At 40.8% G+C, this 22,272-nt stretch overlaps 1 protein-coding gene across 1 annotated transcript; it reads right to left on the bottom strand.

Annotated features, from left to right (window-relative positions):
* On the bottom strand, positions 1–21,870 carry fbxw11a (F-box and WD repeat domain containing 11a). Its single transcript, XM_042493033.1, has 13 exons — positions 21,749–21,870; positions 17,043–17,111; positions 12,916–13,135; positions 12,271–12,457; positions 11,930–12,020; positions 10,678–10,815; positions 7,105–7,223; positions 5,040–5,289; positions 4,638–4,756; positions 4,278–4,388; positions 4,093–4,171; positions 3,086–3,250; positions 1–1,295 (listed from the first exon to the last, which is right to left on the bottom strand). Exons 1-12 carry the CDS (start codon positions 21,785–21,787, stop codon positions 3,089–3,091), a joined length of 1,584 nt encoding a protein of 527 aa, XP_042348967.1. The 5' UTR covers positions 21,788–21,870; the 3' UTR covers positions 1–1,295; positions 3,086–3,088.
* Between the last annotated feature and the right edge of the window lie 402 nt (positions 21,871–22,272).

The raw sequence follows: 22,272 nt of genomic DNA, 5'->3' as shown, positions 1-22,272 counted from the left end.
TTCATGTTACAGTTGGCTCAACACTCCACCACTGTCAAGTACTTTATTCACAATAAGGTCATCTTCTTTAAAAAATCATTTTTAATATACAACACAATTTTTGACAAGACAACTCCGTTTACAGCTAAATTTGAGCTCTTGAGTTCCAGCTTCTCTCATAACCAAAGCAAGCACGTAGATGATGGGGGAGAGAAAGATGGAGTGAAAGGGACAGATGAACAAGGGTTGAAGTTAGAAGAAAGAATGAGGAAAAGACAATAAGAGATAGAGAGAGAGAGGGGGGTAGAAAGAGGACTACGCTTAGTATGATTTTTGTACTAAGAACCAAAATACTCAAATAAAATGAGAAAATAACAGTAATAAAAAACAGTAAGAAAGTAAGAGTTAAAGAGAAAAAAAAGCAGAGGTGTACCGGGATGCTGTATCCAAGGCAACCTCACATGCATGTCTGTCTGTTTGACGCTTCTGCTCTGCCGTTTCACAAGTCCACATACACAAACACACACTCGAGCAAACTTGAGTGTGTGCGCCCCCATATTCCAAGTGAGTGTGCATCTCTGGGGGGTAGGGGGGGGGGGGGGGGTGGAGAGAGAGCGAGAGACAGGGAGGAGTGTGAGGGAGTGAGAGGGAGCAGGGAAGTCATCCCCGACGCATTTCTCCCTCGTTCACTCCCTCCATCTCCCGTCCTTCCCTCCTTTCCTAGAGCTGAGTAAAGAGTCTCTGTCTCCCGCATCACAGCTCCGGTCATCCTCTGTCCAAATGTGTCACTGTGTGTGTGTGTGTGTGTGTGTGTGTGTGTGTGTGTGTGTGCAATATATATAAATATATATATATATCTATAAGCGATTCCATATCTGTGGAAACCTGTTTTGGCAGGCGTTGAAAACTGAGGAGCAGGAGCTGCTTTAACTTTGTATCAAGGCGACAAAAAGGGAGCCTGTGACTTATATAAGGTCTAAGTTAATACTGTCATTAGTGTACTTTACAAAACATAAATTAGTAGTAGAAGGTGAACTTCTCGGGAGAGTTGCATTGGTTCTGTAGTAGGGAATCCTCATCAGTGTTGATCTGTGTGTATGTGTGTCTGTGTGTGCATGTCACGGGACTGGCAGGCAATGGGCCCCAAGCTCAAGAGTCTGTCAGAACGGGCGGTGAGGCGGAGGTGGCTGGGCGGGAGGTGGACAGAGAGATGACGAGGAGGAAGGAGAAGAGACGGGCTCCTTTCCATGATGGACGCACCCATCAGCCAATCAGCCCTGGGCTCCTCCAAGAAAGGATTAGATGGATGGCGCCACCTGGTGGATAGCAAGGAGTCTGCGATCAGACATGGGTTTCCCAGTCAGCAAGAACATCCTGGGCCCTATTTAGATGATCTATAGAGCAAGGTCTAAAGCACATGGTGCAAAATGCGTTTAGGGCGTGCCAAAGTCCATTTTGTTAGTTAAATGGCAGATAATCTGTGCGCCAGGTACAATGCAGAGGGGTTATATTTAGAGTCTGCATTAGTCATGGGTGTGTTTTGGGCAGAACACGAATTAACCAATCTGTGCGTCAGCTACCATTCCCTTTAAAAGCCAAGTGCGCCAGGGATTGGCAGATTGCGATCTAAATGACAGATTTGGCGAATTACAGATGTGAGAGGTGTTCTGCTGAAGAAACCGATCTGCTTGTGCGAAAGTTGAAGGCGCGCTAGCAGACAATTTACGAAAGCAGCAGATATCAACAAAAGCAGCAGAGGTAAAGCAGGTATGAGAGGACGTGGCTGTGCAGGTTCAGTCATTTTTTGGAACCTCCAGAACGGCCTTACAATCCAGAACAGTGTACAGTGATGTGAGGAGGGGTAAACAAAGCTCGCCACTCAGCGTAAAAATCAAGCAGAAACAGAGTGAGCCAGCTGATCTCTCAGCGCGCGTGCTGCTGCTGGCATAGTTGGGTTAACTGGCAGTAGTTCAGCCTCATGCCTTCCTACATCCTGTAATGTGCCCTAATTTATGTCCAAGAGACATAAGTGACGTATATCAATGTTGTGCAACACACAACATGCCACAAAGAATGCTCCAATGAGTGCAGGCTCATCTTGCTTTCTGAATAATCTGCCATTTAAATAGCAGGAAACAGACTGCGCCTTTGACTTCAGACCAGCTTTTATTTGGTCAATGGCGCATTCGCTTTCTGTTGCCTCAAAATAGCAATCCACCAACAGTACGCCTGACCACACCTCACTTCAAGACTGACACGCCCAGGAGTGCGCAGATGGCTGCAGGTACATTTGTTATTTGACAACTGTGCCGGTCTGACACTTGCAATGACACTTGCGCTTTTTTTTTTTTTTTTTTAACTTAAATAAAAATTTTTCAACAAATAAATGTGGCTTATGTTGCTGTTAATGACTGCTTGACCGACCTGGTAATACGGGAGCATGCCTCATTTTTTGTGCAGCTAGTAGAGAGAAAAAGGTCTGACTGAAGTGAACATTCTGTTTTTTTAAGGTTTAACACAAACAACTTATGGATTGAAGCTGAATATTTCTTTAGATAAAAACATGCTGTGATTCTAGAAATTATAACATTTTTCTTTTTTTAATAATTCATTTTAACTTAATTTTACATCGCTCTTGAGTTATTGGAAAAGTTTGGATCACAGGAGTCAGAAACAATCCTTTGCAGCCGCCACTGGAATCTAATTCTGCAAATAATACAATACAAACAGAGAGACTAGTCTGAAGAAGAGCTGTTTTGCTCGAAACGTCACTTGTGAGTAGCTCAAAAAAAGCTGCAAGGGGAGCAAAAAGTGTGCGGACCTCTCTCTGTTTTTGTTTGCAATCTTTGTGGGTCCAGCACCTTTCTTAACATTTTGTGGATGTGCATATTTTTATCCCTTTTTCCGCAAATAATATAATACCATTAATATTAGTATGACCTAATGTACAGAGCATGTTTGACTGCAGAAACACTCAGTTTAAACAGAATAAATAGTTGTGCTAAAAAAGAAAAAAACAAAGAAAAAAAGCTGTGCAGCATTTGAAAGTTGTTTTAAAATTTTTTACAGAGTCTTTATCAGTGTGAATGTGTGTAAGTCTTTTTACCTGCTATCTAGAAATGTAAGTGTAGGTGCGGGAGGGAGACCGTCCCTCTGACTGGCCGTTGGTCGAGACGTTCAGGAAGTCCCAGATCAGAATGGTGTCGTCGTGAGAACTGCTGATGATCTGAAACTCATCAAACTGGAGACGGAACACGCGGCCAGAGTGCTCCTGAAAACACGATGGAATAAAAGAGCATGATAACATGTTATGCATACAGGTGGGTTTAAGAAACTCAAAAACATGGACGTCTGTGATGTCACCAACGAGACACAGTGGTTGAAGGCTGACCAACCAGGGTAAGACATTAATGTGAGACTGTTTAATTTGACATTAGAAGCAAACTGCAGCACAATCTTAATATTGAGGACTGCTGACATCACCACATCCCCATCCGAGACATTACAAAAAAAGCAGAGGTGTTTTAATTTTTAGATTTATTTAAGATAATTTTTTTTGGGGCGATTTCACCTTTATTTTATAGGACAGCTAGATTGACAGGAAATGTGGGAGAGAGAGGGGGAATGACACGCAGCAAAGGGCCACAGGCTGGAGTCGAACCCGAGCCGCTGCAAAAGCTTCAGCATATGGGGTGCACACTCTAGCAGGTGAGCTAAAGGCCACCCCAAGGTGTTTTGATCTGCAGCTCTCTAAATAGTTTCAACAAAAAACGGAACATTATATCAATCATGATGGCAGGGTTTATAACAGGACTATTGCACTTGAAAGTATTCACTTTTGCTAACCGCAACAAAAATTTGCAAATGAGTGGTTCTCTATTTAATGATTCTCAAAATCCCTGACAAAATACACATCAGAGGTGGAATTAACGATGAGTTAAAACTTGTGAAAAAGAGGATTCACAAAGAGGTGAAAGTATTATTTCATCCTGTACATTTGGGATTTTTGAAGCCAACCTTTAGATTGCTTTGAAGGAACTGAAGTTTCAGAGACTTGTGCATGAGCTCCATCGGGCAGCCCTGTTGTGACAGGGTAAAACAAATGGTACTCACCACTAGAGTGCGCAGACATAATGTGCTGGCAGGGGCTCGTGGGTCCAGGGCTGCCTGCAGGTCCCACACCTTGATCTTCCTGCAGAGAGAAACATGACACGACACAGCGTCAAGAACAAAATGTGTCTCTGTGCACAAAGCTGTGTGTGTGTGTGTGTGTGTGTGTGTGTGTGAGAGAGACTGACCCGTCGTAGGCGCCACTGACAATCCTTTTGTTGTCAAAGCGAATGCAACGCACCAGCTCCTCGTGACCTTCCAGAACTCGCAAACATGCCCCGCACTCTATGTCCCATAACCTGGAGAAAGAGTAGCCTTAGTAAACACACAAAGCAAAATACAGTGTCTACACTGAGGTATTATTTGAAACAATGAACAATTGGAATTAAGCGTTTTCGACCGACTGGTCTCACTTGTAATGTTAAATGAACTTTTTTAGTACTTTTTGATTATTTTCACATCAAATCTTTGTAATTTTAACAATGTACATTTCAGTAAAATACTACATAATATATAAACCATATACATCTTTAAACTCACACACTTACCGAATTGTGTTGTCAGATGAGCCACTGACCACCAGACGGTCTCTGTACTGTAGACAGGCAATGCCCCTCTTATGACCATTTAGAGTGCGCACAAACTCACAGGTGCTGGTGCTCCACACCTGCAGAGAGCAACACAGAGCACTTTGTGAAACAATGACCTGGATTCAGTCAGAGGAGTACAGCCTACCAAACATCCACTCTGAAATACACTTGGCAGGTTTGAAACTACAGAACAAGCTCGACATTTCTGTTACAAGGAGTATTTTATGAGACTTTGTAAATATGAAAAGTTCTCAGTGTGTGCTCCAAACTTTATTAGACAAAGAACATTTCATTGAAACAAACCCTGCAGACACTATCAAAAAAAAGGGTTTTCTAGGAACCACCTCCTCAGCTCGTTACCTTGATGGTGCGGTCCCCTGAGGCGGACACAATGTATTTGTCGTCAAAATCGACCACATTGACAGCCGCCCGGTGTCCCACAAGGACACGACGTAGGCTGATGTCCGTAGGAGAAGCCATGTCCCAGACGGCGATTGAGCGGTCCTTAGAGCAGGTGACCATCAAGCCGTTGGCAAAGCGCAGGTGAAGAACTGCCTCATTGTGGTGGATCAGTGTGTTCAGTACCTCACCCGTTGTCACCTCCCACACCCTGCAGGCCGAATGATGAGGGTAAAGGTGACAGAGAGAGGAAAAGAAAAGGCAGGAAGGGAAAATGGGGATGTGGAATGAGAGGGGCGGGGTGTGAGACAAAGAGGGAAGAAATGGCAAAGGGGTGAGAAAAGTGGAAAATGATATGAGGAAGGGGTGAGTAGGAAAGAAAAACGAGACAAGGGCAGCGGGGAGAGTGGTCAAAATGAAAGAAAAGAAGGTTGAAGACAGAGAGTGGAAAAGAAATGTAATGGGAGTGAAGGAAAAAGGAAAACAATGGAGACAGGAGAGAGAATTATGTTTATTAGTTTTACAATGGAGAGCAACTCAAGAGTTCACACATACTGTATGAACTGCGCGCAAACACACACACGGCTGTGAAGAACATGTTATTGAACTGCACTGTGGGGCATTGAAAGTCAAATGCAGAACACACTGGAAAAGCTGACAACCAAACCTACAAACAAAGTGCCTGTCAAGCTGTTGCTAAGGAAGTGAAGTCACATTTTCCCTGGATACTGCCCAGTGAGTACGGCTGAAGTGTGAAGTAATAAGAGAATTAATGTTGGGCTTCTGTGTGTAGTCGCCAAGCAAGTGTCAACATACACACACACACGCCAGGTCTTTAAATATCTGCAATAAAACATATCACACTATCTCCAGTAATGATAGTAAATCTAACTCATTATGAAATAATAAACGTCAGCATTTATGTTTTCCCTGCCAGACTGTGAGGAGCAGCTGTTGGTTGGGTGGGAACTGATCGTAAAATGGGGGCAGCAGTCGGTACTTTGGTCACGACTGGGTGCAAAACGGACCATAAGCATACAGTGTGTGAAAAGTTAGATGGTGTGACAACAGCAAAAGTACCGTAGTTTGAGCCCCGCAACTATAACCGGCTTGGTGCAGTATAGTTAGGATTTTACGCCTCCCAAACTGTTGGTGTTAAAATCAAATGCAATTCACCTGCTTTTACAGCAGAGGTCAAGGTTGGAAATTTTTTTGTCCACCTGCCACTGTGGCTTGTGGATTCAAAGATCTGTCAGCCACTCAAAAGATAACCATTGTTTTTTTTGTTTATCTTTGGCAGGTGAGTAAAGCAAATCTAGCAGCTACTTGATTTAGGACAGGCTTTAAAGCAATCTATCACATTAGCAACCATTTCAGGTGATAAGAAAGCATGTAATTTCACACAAACAGTACAATGTTTTATACATTTTGCTCTGTGTATTAAATACTGAATATATTTTGCAGATGCACTCAATTTTGAATGAGCAAACTGAGAAAACCTATTGAACAGCAACTTAAAGAGAGGCCTCTTTGTTCAATGGTTGTCACACCTAGCTTTGACCCAGAAGTCAAAATGCATACATTTGTAGAAGAAAGTACGTAAAAACTAAAGAAAAAAAAGAATGGCAAAAAAACAAAAAAAGACAAAGGTAAAAAGGTACAATACGTACGAAATGCACAGCGCCGAAAAGTTATCCAGCTTGTCACTGTTCGACAACGTGCTATCCACTTGCTGACTTGTTTGGTGTTTGACTTAAAAGGTCAACAGGAAGAAAGTCCAACAGCAACTAGCTGAAATGGGGTATATCGCCCCCTACTGTGGCAGAGTCAGACATACTTCTGTCAATGAATTGACTCCTCCCTAGTGCTTGTGTATTGGGACAAGAACAGCAGTCCAATTAAATGGCCTCATTGAGCTATAACCGTAGCTCTACTTAACTGTGCATGTAAACGTACTGACTGTTACTACTCGCTAGTCCTGCTTAAAAGACAGCATGTTCCTCATGTAACAAGAGGTGTGTCGTACCTGACAGTTGAGTCAGAAGACCCGGTGACGATGACCCTCTCATCATACTGCAGACACAACACTGAGCCTGTGTGACCGGTCAGTATCTTCAGACACTCCAGAGACTGCTTATCCCAGATCTATGAGGAGACAGGCCAGGAGCAGGAGGAGAAGGGAGAAGCAGGGGGAGATAGAGGAGGACAAAGAAGAAGAGGAAAAATAATTGGTTGTGAAAAGGTTGCAGATTTGGGTCATGCTAAGAATGGCCTATTCTTACAGCAGTGTTCATGCCCCATTTCCCTACTGCTGAGCTCTGAGTGTGTACGTAAGAGCCATTCAAGCGCTTTCCTGGGTGTGCGTCAGCCTCCTCCAGAACAATAAGAAGACAAATCCGCTCTTCTCCTCCCTCCATCCTCCCCTCCTCTTCATCATCTTCTCCTCTTCTCCCAGGCCAGACAGATAAGTGGAACACACAACGGGTCTGGAGCCGAGCCCTTTTATCCTATAATTCACTTGTGTTCTGTCTCAGTGTCTGCTGGGTTAGCTCAGCGCCATAGACAATAAGATAATAAGCCATACTGAGCCGGAAGAAAAGATTCCAATCATAAAAACACAAATCCAGGTAGGAAGAAAACAACCACACACACAGCATGCATGTCTTTCTCAGAGCTAACACTTTGGCTGCCGTTGCTTAAACACACAAATGGGATCAATGTTAATTACTTTTACATGTCAGTTCGGGACAGCTGGGCAGACTGATACATGCCATCTTCTAACTACCGCAGCAGCAGCAGGAAAAAAACAAGTGATTAAATTTGAAAAATATATTCTTTCAAAAGCATAAAAGTCAGAACAGAAATATCAGGAAAAAATGTTTAGCTATGTTAAAATTGAGAAAAAAAAGGGCTTTGCATTTTCCCCTTAATGGGTCTCATTCATGAAATGTGGACAGGACGAATGTGTGTAAACTGTTTGCAGAAGGAAATGTATGTGAATTTCGGCATTCATCAATATGTTAGTAGCTCCAATCTGTTCTTAAGTGGTAACAAAATCTACACCTTGTTCATTATGTACGCTTCTGACTGCCTGTACTGCTGTTGTATAATGCACAGAAATATTGGTTGTCTTTATTAGAAATTATCATTTTAATTCGCATTGTGCTCTGTTATGTTCACTTTTGAGCCCAAGCTCAATTAAAAATCCAAATCTGCATTATAAAATTTTTTAAAAATATTATTATATAACATTTTATATATTATGAAATAAATGTTTTTTATTATCAAAACATGTATTACAAGCAAAGGGATGGTGTGTTTTCTCACACTCCTTTTTACCACTCTCCTCTGCATGTTACGCACATCTCTCCCACTGCTGGGGAGGCAGAGGCAAACGCTAACAAAGTTGCCTTGCAGCCCCCCTTTCTCTTTTTCCATCCCTCTCTCAGGTGCGCTCTCTCGCGTCCCCGGTTCTCCATATGCTTTGTTGTTTCATCACTTTCCCTCTCTCTCCCCCTCTTTCTCTCTCTTTACCTCTTGAATCGGTCCATTAGAGCTCCTGCCAAAATGCCATTTAAGCACGAAAAAGTCCACCATAGTGTCATAAAAGAAATTTTTTTTCTCTCAACTCCACCCAAAATGACTTCAATCTCAGCATCAGAAAAGTTTTCCTTCTCTCTCGCTTTGTTTGTACACAGGTTAACAGGATGCACCTATCCATGGTAATCATCACCTCTTTATATGGTGGTCACTGGCTAACTGCTGACTATCAGGAGCGTCCTGTCAGTTTATGACTGGCTGGCAATCGTGAACCAACACATGCACCTACGATCAAATCCGTGAAAACAGGGTGTGCAGTAGCTCAGGCGCCCCATGTACAGAAGCTACATCTTTTCCACAGCAGCCGCGAGTTCAATTCCAACCTCTGCCCCTTGCTGCAGGTCATCCCCTCTATCTCCCTTTCATGCTTAAACTGTTCAATCAAATAAAGGCAAAAAAAGCCCCCCAAAATTTTTAAAAAAATCTACTCACAGATTTACTAACATTTTATGAATGAAACCCAAAGACCGTAAAAATGTTGATCAGACTGACTACTCTGCCCTTAACAGATGTGCAAACTTATCAGGGATGAAAAAGGTGACAAAAATGTGCTAATCCCTGCAATAGAGCTTTTTTTTTGTTTTTTTCAAAGAACACCTTCAAAATGTGAATTTATATTAGGAAAATCCAACCTAGAATTAATGTAAACCTATGGCTACAGAAGTAATGTAAGTGGGACATCAGTTCAAGGCACTTTAAAAAATATATCACACACAAACATTGCCACCCATCTTGCATTAACTCACAATTTTGTCATAATGCCATTGCTATATAAACAAGACATCTTGTTTGTGTTTGTGTAGCTACACTGTTGTCTCAAGGGTGAGTCTCAGGTTCCAAAGTAAATCAAAAGCAAATTGTTTATTACTTTGTGGTTGTGTCAGTATTAGCATTACTAACATTATCTTAGCATAAAGAAAATAGAACCATCAGTGGCCAACTTTCAGTTATTTGCCACTCCGGCTGGGGAGCTCAACTTATATTGCGTCATCTGCAAAAGGGTAACCTTAAAAACGATAAACAAGTAGTCCCAGAGCTCTTACTTCTGTAATGTTATACGAGTGGAATTTGGAATAACAAGTATGTTATGTTGACATTGGAATCCATGGATATTATGTTAACACCTAACACTACACTGAAGCTGTGATGGCTAGCGTTTGTTGAATCAAAACAGCTCAACATTATCAGGTTATCTTTAGGCATGCAGGCACAGGTGCACTGCGCTTGTCAAGTGCAGAAGCAAGGAGCTTTTTTTAAAGACAAATCAGAAGGTGTGATTGAACATTTCATTCCCCATGACTGTCGGGCAGGCCTGAATCCTCTGATTCTCGCTATTCCTGCCTCAAAATATGACTTGGAGGAGAGTAAAGTTAAAAATGCAGACACCAGAAACATTTTAAATTATTGTTCTTAGGAACTCTAAAGCTTTTATTTAAAAGGAATCTTAGTGTTACTCTTTGTTTTGTGTTTTGTGTCAAGTGTTAATATGAGGCGGTTGTTTTTTTGTCTGTGTGGAGGTTCCAAATAAATAAAATAAAAGAAGTAAAAAACAAAATGTAATTAAGTATGGGATCAATTAAATTCACAGAACAATTACAGGATTTTGGTATATACCATTACCATGATATAAAATGACATACGCTGTGATAAAAGATTTCAGCCATATCTCCCACCCCTAGGTGCTACCAGCTGTAATTCTAGTCAGTGAGTTTCTGTTTCTATGAGCTGTCAGTGCATCGCCCATTCAAATACAATCCACTTAGACAATGACTACAAGAGAAATTTGACATTAGAACATAAGAAAATGATACCTCCTATAAAAAGACAAACAGCCTTTTTTGTCCCTGCCAACATGTCCATTATACAGACCTCTAAGGTCGTTTTAGAAAGTTCAGAAGAGAGCCAATGTGTTCCCAGGCACAGTGGCAAAGATAATGAAGTGGTTAAATTCATAAACTCACAAACTTCAGACTGTCCTTAATGTTCAACAGACACGTACCTTGATGGAATTGTCTCTAAGGCCACTGATGATCTTGTCATCGTCGTACTGGAGACAGTAAACCCCTTTACTATTTTCTGAGCGACACTGAATCCTCTGCAAGTTGTGTCTGCCACATCGCCAATTTGCCTCAATAGTCTGGAAAAAGAAGGAGAAACAATGAGAAACACCAACAAACAAGGCAACCAAAAAGAGAAGCACTGACAGATAGAGAGGACAGAAGCAAATGTCATGTTATGTTATAAGAGGGGACCGTAAAAGATGTGATATAGCTAAGTGGAAAATGGTCATGAGATTATTGTGATTAGAATAACATTAACACCAAGACAATTAACCGTCAATTAAATTAGCTGTAATCAAAAGATCTTTATGTGAGTGAAGCAAAGTGTGAAAAGTTTGCTATATACTAAAACAACACTATTAGATCGACCAATGGGACGGGACATGTGGTCAAATCACACATGTCCTGCCCTTTTTTAAGGTGAAAATAACAAAACAAAACAAAAAAACAAACAAATAGTGATGCATATACTCTATAAAAACAAAAAAATACTATGTAAATTCAAATAAGTCAATATTAATTGGGGGTGTCGCAATATATCGGTATTGACAATAGCCATGATATTTCAAAATGAAACACTAATATCATGTCAATAATACATAAACAATAATACTGAGTAAATAATCCAGCGGCACTTAGATTATTTGCATTTCATTATGTTCTTGCGGTCTCCCTTCCACAACGCCATCTGGTTATCTTGCCCCTATCCATTACATGTAATTGGTCTTTTTGTACACAGTAATGGTTACAGACTCTTGCAAATCCTTACGCTCATATTTTGTATTTTTCAGAGTAATTCATCTGCCATAAAAACACAGAATGAACAATACACAAAGCTAAAAAATCAAACGACAGAAAGCCTGTTTTAATTTTTTTGTTTTTTAAAATAATTTTCTATTATATTATTATTATAACAACTATTATTATTATTATTATTATTAATATTATATTGTTATTTTGAACTTTTTTGCTCCTGATAATCATGTAATGAAAATCTTGCATTGTGTCTGCTTGAATATAAACCAGCATATGCTGTATAGGGTACACACACATACAAGAATAAATTCCCTGCAATTTACTTTTTTTGACAAGGAAAGCAAATATATGGTGCATTAATGACAGCACAAAATTACATATGCTTACCAAAACAATAGTTCAGTTAATACTGAAATCCTTCTCGCTGTCTCTTACCTCTATATCTTGGATGATCTTGGGATAAAGGGAGTGATAATAGGAGTTGGGTGGGACTTCTGACGTACGGTTCTTGAACAGATATTTCTCCCTAGGGAAAGAAAAATTGAAGAATGATAGCTGCTCTGAGTGCACTGGACTGTAACCTTCCTATCCTAAATTAAATGGCAAAAAAATTAAAGACTAACAAGCAAACTAAAAACATGTATTTTGCCTTTAGCTTCAGATATTACCCTCTTAATTTCTGCAAGTGTCAGATATTTGTACATCTTAATGTGAAACAAAAGTAAGCTAGCTGACCCTGTATGTGTGAGTGTAAATGGGTGTATGTCCATTCTCACCACTGGTGTCTCTCAGACAGGCCTTTCCAGAGTGGGTCAGTGCGGACCATGCGTTCGATGAGCTTCTTCCACAGCATACCCTCAGAAATGACCCTTTGCCACTCCTTACACACCAGCTCTGCCGAGCACAGCGAGCGTGCATCCAGAAAAGACAGGATGTTCTCCGCTATGTGATCCAAGCCTTGGGCTAAAGGGAGGAAGAGAAGAGGCTGAGTGGAGTTTTTGCTGCGAAATGAATAGGATTTCATCTAGTTGGTTTATCTGTGCCTGAGGTTCATTATCTTGTAACATAATCCATGATTATTGGTATATATTTCAAAAATTAAAAAATACTTTGAAAAATAAAATCAATAATACGAAAACCAGGGTGAATTTTTTGAAAATACCATTTGCAGTGCACCTTCTGAAATTGTATCCTTTTTGTTGTTACTATGCTCATTAGAAGGCCTCATTTACTCTAAAGTGCAATGATCATCCTAATGCAACAGAAAACAACTCTCGATTGAATAAACATAAATCAAAATCCCTTAAGAATAATCTTCTCTTTTCAGTAAAATCATTGCATTCAGGGAAATCCCTTAAAAAATGAAAATGATGAATCTTATGTTGGCCTAACTGTAACTGCATTTCTATCTGTGTTTGTACCTGGCAGCGCAGTGATGAAGTCCCTCTGCAGCATTGGTTTGAGGTAGGAGTTGATGTGGCCGTGCTGGTAGTGGCACATACGGGAGATCAGGCGCTCAACAAACTCCACCTGGTCGGCCTCCGACCACTGGTCAAACAGGGCGATGCAGTGTTCCTTCTCCTTCTCGTAGTTTCCCTCTGACGGACGCTTGCGGGACCCCACAACAGGACCATTACTAAGCTGTAAGTTTGTAAAAATAACATTTAAATTCATATCTACTTACTACATTAGAGCAAAGACAATATCACCTCAATTAGGACTGGGCGATGTGGCTTTAAAATAATATTGCAATATCTTAAGGCTATATCGCAATACACAATATATATCTTAATATTTTTAAATGCCCCTTAAACTAAGGTTAATGACTAAAATACAAAATTATTGAATAAACTGCAGTTATAATACATATAAAGTAGCTACGGTCATATAATAAAGTTTAATACACTACTGTTATACTGTTATAATACAATTTAGTAAAACATGGTTAAATGAAAGAAAAAAGTATTGTAATTAGGCATGCATGATAATTATCGGCCCAATAATGGGCTTTATGACGTCATACTGATAATTACGATAATAAAATTTTTGGCCGATACATAGAACCGTTAATACTAAGCATAAATTTTTGCCCATGGTTTCGCTCCGCCAGTACTACACACACTGCATTATGCTGTGCGTGACGTCAAGCTGCTGCGCCTGCTAGATCAGTCCAAAACATGTCATTGCAGCCAGTAGCAGGGTTTCCCCCATTGTTTCTTTTTCTTTTTAACTCTTTCCCCGCCATTTACAAGATTTTCCGTCAATCTGTGTTTTCACTGTCGTGTAGGGGATACCGTTACAGATGTTATGCAATAAAACAACATTTCCACATCCAAAAACTAACAAACAAGATGATCTAAGGTACCAGGGTGATGGGAGGAGAGGACTACTAACGTGCCGACTTTATCGCTATTTAGCGGCTTTTTGGACCCTCTCACAAATATACTGTCATTTATTACCATGCTCGATGCTCTCAGTAACCACTGAACACTGTTGTATGCAGCAACCATCTCCCCTCTCTCTCCTCGTGCTCCGTGTGTGTGTGTTTGTGTGTGACAGTGACATGACATGAGGACACGCTGCACACGGTGTGAATTCAGGTGTAGTGAATTTCCAGCTCAGTTATGTTGTTGATGTAATGTTGAAAGACTAAACTGATGATCTGATGTTTGATTTCTTCCAACTCCCAACAAACAGAACAATATGTAAGTATGCAGAGATCACAACAAAGCCGTTACTTAGGGACTGTTCTGTCGCTGCAGTGCCTTTTTTGGGGAATGTTCCATTCTATAGTTCCACTATAACTCAGAATATTATTTTCGGCATTACTTTTGTACAATTATGTTGACATAAGAAAATAAGAGGGAAAAAAAACAAAAATATAAAAATGACATTGATGTTGCTCTTGAAAACTGATAAAGATTAAAATGCACAAATTCAGAGGTTGATAAAAAAAAGAACTGAAGTGTATTTTGTGTATGAAAGCTGCAGATCTGTTCTTTATCTTGATGTATTCATTGTTTTTATATTAAAAACACAAAATATTCTGAAGGTCACAACAGTCCACCATCTATCTATATTGGTCAGGGTTTTATCAACAGACTAAGCAGCCGTAGGCTTTTGGTTGTATTATAAAAGTTTTAATATTTTTATTAAGTGGTACAATTTACAATAACTCTGATTTGACCGATTGTCAGAGCATTTTACTTGAAAACAAAATGTCCATTTTAAGAACTTGAACTCCTTGTTTTTGTTGTGTTACCTGAAGTGATGTCAGTTATATTTGGTTAGGTCGGAGCTGTAATTTTAAATTAACCTGCACTCACTACATCTCAGCCGTTCATACCTTTAGGTAATGAAAAACAAACAAAAAGAAATGATCTGTTATCGGTATTTTATCGGCCACGAGAAGCTGGAAATGATCAGATATCAACATTGGTTGAAATAATCATTATTGTGCATTACTAGAAATAATCATTATTGTGCATTACTAATTGTTATAATAACATAAATCAAAGTGGGGTCAATAGTGCTTTTATTCTGAAGGACCTGGCTCGTCTTGGGTCGTAAGTGATGTTTTTGCTGTGGGCTTAAAACTTCAGGTCAACAGTTGAATGTTAGTGGCACCTTTAATCGTTCACTGTGAGCAGGCATCAAACAAACAGCTCTACAGTTCACACATCATTAATATTTCAAAGTTGCACTGGTGCTCTGTGGTCCCAAAATGTCACTAAACTGTTGCGATCAGAGCTCTGCAAATGCGAACGCATACCTCACCTGCTCACACTACCGCCACTTCCATTTCACTGTTAAGTTACACTGTGACCACAGCGCACCTGATGATTAGTTCACTGTAAGCTGTAAACAAACTAACTACTGGGTGGTGGTAATACGACTTTATGGATGCCAACCACCATTAAACCCAAAGAAGAAAAAGTACAACAAAGTCAGGAAACATTCTACAAAACATGGCTCTGTATGTGTAGACGGAGGAAGAGACTGGGATCTTCTTAACTCTTATACAAGAAAAAAGAAATTATGGTGATATTAGATTGGCCTTATTAAGTGGCTGCAATAGAAACAAACCTGGCAATGATTTGGACAATTATCGTCATGGTTACTGGAATGTTATCGCGAGAGGCAAGTCGTGTAACATCGCGAGAGAAGTCGCTTAATATCACTCAATAGAAAAGCAGTCATTTCGAAAATATTGCTTAAGTTTTGCGCAAATCTGTAATAGAAACCTGTCTACTGAGAGAGAGAGCCTTAGGAGAGAGTAAGAGAACCAAAACGCTGGAACTTAGGAAAAACGACATCACAGAGTGGCATTTTGTATATCACACTTTGAACGTGATACCTAACGTATATTCGAAATATTGCTCACCCCTAACCTCAATTAGTTTCGTATCTTTTTTTCCCATCCTCATTATGGTCTGTGAACAACATCAAGAGGAGTTTCTAAATGTTGCAGAATGGACTAAGTAAAAAAAAATCATTTTTTATTGCTAAGGGTTAAGGCTCGTTAGACCACTTGAAGCCTGCAGTGGTGTGGGTGTATGTGTGGGAATAGAAAAAAAAATGCTTTAAAATAAATGTTAATCAATGGCATTTGTCAACAACAATGTGAGGTTTTTACTTGAATAGCGACATGACCTGAAAAAATACGATTCTGATGTCACAGAAAAACACAATCAGCCAATTGCCCAGTTTGGGCCGGGGTGGAAAAAGATGAGCGAGCAAGTGTGTTACTACATCTGCTCCACTCGCTGATACTCCCCCCCCCCGCTTTGTCTGCATGTGTATTTGCGTGACCAGAGCACCGCATAAAGACAGACAAAGGCTTGTTTACTTCATAGATGAAATGGCTGCCAATCCTAAAACAACATACGAGTTGAAACACAAAAGAACACTAATTATGTCTTGCTCATGCTATAAGATTTGTGTAGCTCCTTTAAGGACAGCTCAGTGCATAGACAGTGTTTGGTCGAGCGAGAGAGAGTTGTGGTGGGTGCAATCAGAGCAGACTGCTGCAATTGTAACAGAGAAGAAATTAACAGGGAAGATTTCCAGTGACAATACAGTGTAGGTTTGTTCCTGAATAAAACCTCAAGACCAAAGTAAATACACATAAACAAGCACAAGGACTGTGCACATCTAAGAACGGAGTACACTTAAATATCTGTTTATTAATTGCAAGTAATGGCACTCGCAATATTCAACACTGTTACTGCTTATTTTCTTTATGCTGTGCAGCCCTACTATGAATCTAAAATAAATTCTATTCAACATTTTTTTTTAATTTAATGTTTAATGGTTTTGAAGCCCGTGAAAGCTTTAACTGCAGCATCATCAATCTTTAGATCCCTGTGTAGGAGATTTAAGTGAATGTAAACAATTCATACATTGTGTGTCATTTCTGATTAGCATATATATTTGAAAAACTGTAAATTTAAATGAAAATAGCTGCAGATCTTTATTTTATACAAAGCTGCAGTCATGGATAGCCTACACAAATGGCACACACACACAAATATAGATCCACACACACCTTGAGAACTGTGTTCTTCTTTGGCGACAGGTCGTCCACGAGGTTCTGTGACTCCATCCCTGACGTGTTCTGTAGGATAAGAAAAAAACAAAGAGAAGGTACGGGTTAGTGTTTTTTGTCTTTGCATCTGTGGTAAAGGCACTGTGAGAGCCAGGGCAACGGTGTGGACAGCATTGGACACGAGAGTGCCACGAACACAGCCAAGGAAGGGTAACCATCATGACTTCTGAGGCGTGCACGCACAAACACCCGTGCATACGCACACATATGGAGTGAAAAAAAAACTGAGCACTGCAACAAAAGGAATCTATTTGCCTGCTTGTCTGCGATGTGGGCTAAGTAGTCTGGACAGGAAATTAAACTGCAGCATCTTGGGTATGTCACTGGCAGCAGCTCAGGCATGACTGTGATGAAACTAAAATCAGATAGTGGTCTTACAACACAGGATAAAAAAAAGGGAGGTAAGCGCATCCCACCCATTTATAACTTACAACTGTGTCTTCCAAACAAACTAGACCTGAGTGATTTGAATAACAACAGAACTATGGCACAAATCTCTTATTGACAGTAACAGAGTGAGAGGCTGACCTTTTCACCTGGCTCTTAACACTTAATGAATAATAAAATTTAATCATGAACACATCAATTGAATTGTAGCATATACACTTCTTCGGGAGTCACTAATAGTCTGGCAGCAATTTCATAATCTTACAATCCTCATCACATAAAAACAAAACCAACATGAAGACCTGCTATCCTTATAGGGCACTTCATGTTCACTAGTTTTAGTTATGACTGAAGATATGCTGAACTTTTAGTGTTAGTAGAACACCTTGAATCAACATGTTTGCACACTGTAAAATAAACGTTTTCACCAAATGAGCATATTCCTGAACTACCACGATTCTTTGTAGGAAAAACTGCAAACTCCAGAAATTAGCAGGAACAGCACAACCTTTCCAGCACATAACTGTATATGAAACACCAAAAATGACTGATGTATCATTGCTATTATTTGCAGGCTCACTCCTAAGTTTCTTTTTCTTTACAAGAGTACATTCTCTGTTCACAGATATTACAAGCTAATTTGGGGAAATGGGACACACGGGGCCTTTTACCTGAGAGAGGGTCAATGCTATCGCATATCAGTGTATGTGATGACTGGGCCAAGGTCACTGTCTTTGAAAACAGCTTTGTTGGCAAAAAAAGCTAGAATACAGGCCTGTCTGTCTATTTATTTTAATCTGATAGTGCTTCTTCAGAGGCCAAAGAGTTGCCATTGGCGGGCTGAACCTGGGGCCTATCTTAGAAACAGGATTACTAATGATTTAGATATTCTTTTCTAAGTAAAACCCAGAACCCCATTTCAGGTTTTGCTCAGTGTAGTTATCCAACTTGGTGATGTTGTTACATGTGGAGAGCAAACCAACAAAGACCATATCAGTGGTTGGCACTAACACAACCACACAAACAAACAAACGGTCAAGTACCAAGACCAAAGCAGACAGGACAAGAAGCCAGAATGGGCTTGCTGGTGTTGATGATCATGCAGAGCAGGAGAAGAGAAGGAAGGAGGAATAAAAACAGACAGACCAGGTTTGGCCAGGCAGGCAGGCAAGCAAGCATGTAGCCTCTCAGAGCTTGAAGGAAGACCCCCCACCTCGGCCCTCACACCTCCAGGTAGAAGGGGAGAAAAGTTACTCCTCAGTGCGAGGTTCTTCTCTGACACCGCCGGCATCCTTCTTTCAGTCACACCAAATTTCTTAGGAATTGGTAACTATTCACACTGATTTTAAAAGTCTCCGGTTTTCATTACACGACATAAACACTGTTTGACTTTAAGTGTTCTGGGATCTAATTTAGATGCAAGGACTGTGATTTGACATGATTATAAGGAAGTCAATTACAGTTTATAAAGCCACTCTTTCAAGCAGACAGAGTTTGAGGAGGCACCAGAGAAGAACCTGAGAGCAGTGTGCTTCCAACAGGGAGGAAAGGACAACGGAAGGTGAGGAGGTAGGAGGGTGAGGGGGTGAGTGGGCGCTGTCTGCACCAAGGTGGTATGAGGAGTCATGTGGCGTGGGCGGAGAAAAGTGAAGGGTGTGGAGATGGCGAGGGAGGAAGGGAAGGGAGAGGAGGAGGAGCAGCAGAATTAAGAGGAGAGAGGCAGAACCTGGTTGTGAGCCCGGGTGGAGGGGATGCTCTGCAGGCACCTGAGTGCACACAAACTCTCAGCCACCGAGGAGCAGCCCAGCCAGAGAGAGCGAGGCACAGAGCACTGTGTGAAAGAGAGAGAGGAAGGGAGGAAGGGAGGAGGAGAACGAAGTGGACAGGGTGAGGGAGGAAGAGAAAGGGAAGAGCGAGAGACCAGAGATGGGAAGTAAAGGAAAAGAGGAGGGGGGGTTGATGAGGGAAGTTGGGAGGAGGAAACCAAAGGAGATGAGGGAATGGATGGATCGATGAATGGGCAAATGGATGAAGTGGTGAGGAGTTGGTAAGGAACGGGACAGGTGGAGTTTATAAAAAGTGTTAAGAATATAAAAGTAAAAATGAAATAAATAAATAAATTGAAAAAGAAAAGGTTTGGTTTGAATATTGAGAGGAGGTGGGTGTGTAACCATCAAAAGGTGAGGAGAGAAGAAGAAGGGGAGGAGGTGGGGGATAGTGAGGGGAAAAACCAGTATTAGAGCTACACACACATTGGCACAGTGAGCGCAGGAACACACACTCCTTCACACACAAGATACAGACTAATAAACATACACACAGAAGCATTATTAGACATGAACTGGGTGGGGATAGGTAGAGGAGAGGGAGGGGCAATGGGAGTAATTGTCAATTATTGTCACTAGTTTTGACAGAAACCCCACCCACTGTTCTGCCATCCCCACTCTCATGAGTGGTTAGTGAATAACACTGGAACAAAAATTAAAATCAAAATACATACACAGACATAACCCAGACAAAATTAATCCTGTAAGCCTGTAAAACTGCAGTTCCCAAACCTTGCACAAATCTATGTTTCCTCTATTTTGATATGCGTGATCAGTTCTCCGAGAGAAGAAATAGTGTTAATATATAAATTCATTTTGTCCACTGGTTACCTCTTGTATGTGTACTTGTCAGATAAATTACTTTTCATACCATGTTAGCACTAATAATCTCTTTTCAACATTGTTTTCCTATTCTGTGGCTGAGCATATTTATGTTTACAATCTTTCAATTTATTTATTTATTTTTATTTTATCTTAAAGACCAAAATTAAGATTATACAACCACTGTAAGGTTTGGAAAGCAAAGTATTTCTTTTTTTAAATGTCTTCACAGTAGTGTTAATCACTGTTTACATTTTATGAACTTTTAAACACCTTCCTAAAGTCTGGTGAGTGTGTAATCCGCTGACTGTCTCCATTACTAATTTGTCTCTGTACTTATTTCAGTCTTCTCAACCACAGTTATTCGGTCTATAAACATCTGTAGTAATTGTGGATATTATCCTATAACAAAAATAGACACAAACTGCTCACTCAGCCACGTTTGTGATCCACAGGATACACCTGATCCATATAATCTACAGCATACTCTCAAATGTTACTTTCTAGGCCCAAATTGCTGTGTCTATTGCAAGTATGGCAATACAATTGATTTGTTTGTTAGAGAATCTGAGGGCTGCACAGTATTTCAGTCATGGCATATGAGTACCCGCCAACCGAACAGAAACAATCCGCGTTTAAGTTCATTAACAAAACAATGCCTTATCTTAATTGGCGTCTTCCTTGAGACCACTTTGACCCCTATAATGATAATGTTAGCTATTACTGTGCTAACGTTAGCCTAGCCTGGCTAGCTTCTCAAGATAGCCAATCATTTCTCAAGAAAACGAATACTTGTTCCCCAGATCTGCTCGTCAATTCAGGAGAACGATGTTATCATGGCAGGTCATGTTTCTTGTTATTAAAATAGCTTTCACCGCCGCGGCCAATTGACTGTTTTGGTGTGATAACGACTGTCAAGTACTCCTAGCATTTTTTAGCATGCTAGCTATTAAGCTAATTGCTACCTCGCTAATCGTGGTAACCCTATGTGAATGAAAAAGCCATACACTTCCTTCTACGCACTTTGAAAATATAAACAGAGAACCAGAACATTATAGCGATTTTAGCAACATTCCCTTCGTTTCGGAAATCTATTCGACCGTTCCACACATCTATTATTATGTGATATGTTGTTAACATAAACTACATAATATAACATACCCGTAAATTTGCGTGGTTCATCGCCTTCTAGCCTGTGTTAGCTGGATGGCTAAGTATCAGACAGGGCCCAGTTAAAGTGGCGCAGCGTCACCGCAGTGAACGCTACCCCGAGAATCCTCGGCTGTCTTCGGCCGACGACTGAACTCAACCTTTTAATTTCCCCTGTTTACCAGTTTTATCCGAAACAACGCGTGTTTCACATTTGCCAGATGCTGAAGTCAAGGTCTTGGTGATCAATCCGACCAGTATGAGGGGCATTCTTAACGAAATGTATCGATAATTTCAGGCCCTCCCTCTGTTTTCTGGTCCCCCCTCCTTTCTCCTCCACCTCTCCCGACAAGCCGCTTCAGCCCATTCCTGCCGTCGAGTCGAGCCTCGGCGCTTAGCCCAATATAACAGAGATACTGAACACTTCGGGTGTTCAGGATGCCATAACGAAACGAATCTTACCATCAGTTCCAACGTTTTGTCCTCCATCTCCGGCTCCATGTTGACGATCCCCCCCGAAACTCGCTCTGAAAATGGAAACCCAGCCCTGCGTCGGCGGCCCGCAAATGCAGAGACGTCATTCACTTCGCTCAACCACACAGCTTTGGTAGGGCAGTGTCAGAAGGGTGGGTGGGGGATGGGAACGCCCATACGATGAGAAAACACGCTGATTGGACGGATTTTGTCAAAAGGGGAGTGACTTCACAGGTTTGCTTTTTATTGATTGGCTAACCGTGCTACCAAGGCTTCCCCGGTGACTCCCCCAAACAAAAGGGCAAATGGATGAAGATGCTGTTGCTATCCTGAAGAGGAATACACTAAGGCAAAATCAATCATCCGCATAGCTTTGCTATGAGATGCTGCAGGATGCTGGCTATTTTAATATGTCATTTGTGATTAAAGGAAATTGCCATTTTAAATTCCGCTCCATAGAACCGCAACAGAAGTTGATGCAAGGATTTAAGATTATGTCTTCCTATGGCTTT

The sequence above is a fragment of the Plectropomus leopardus genome, chromosome 9 (assembly GCF_008729295.1).
Source record: "Plectropomus leopardus isolate mb chromosome 9, YSFRI_Pleo_2.0, whole genome shotgun sequence".
Lineage (NCBI taxonomy): Eukaryota > Metazoa > Chordata > Actinopteri > Perciformes > Serranidae > Plectropomus > Plectropomus leopardus.
The sequence above is the reverse complement of the archived record's forward strand: the minus strand, read 5'-3'. Positions and strand labels throughout refer to the sequence as shown.

Bases quoted from the DNA above. Each gene is read 5' to 3' on its own strand.
- fbxw11a (XM_042493033.1), bottom strand. From the start codon at position 21,787: ATGGAGCCGGAGATGGAGGACAAAACGTTGGAACTGATG. The intron at 12,458-12,915 runs GTACAAACACAG...TCCTCCCTTTAG, and splicing joins CTTCATCACTGCGCTGCCAG to CCCAAGGCTTGGATCACATA. The intron at 4,172-4,277 runs GTCAGTCTCTCT...TTCTCTCTGCAG, and splicing joins GTCAGTGGCGCCTACGACGG to GAAGATCAAGGTGTGGGACC.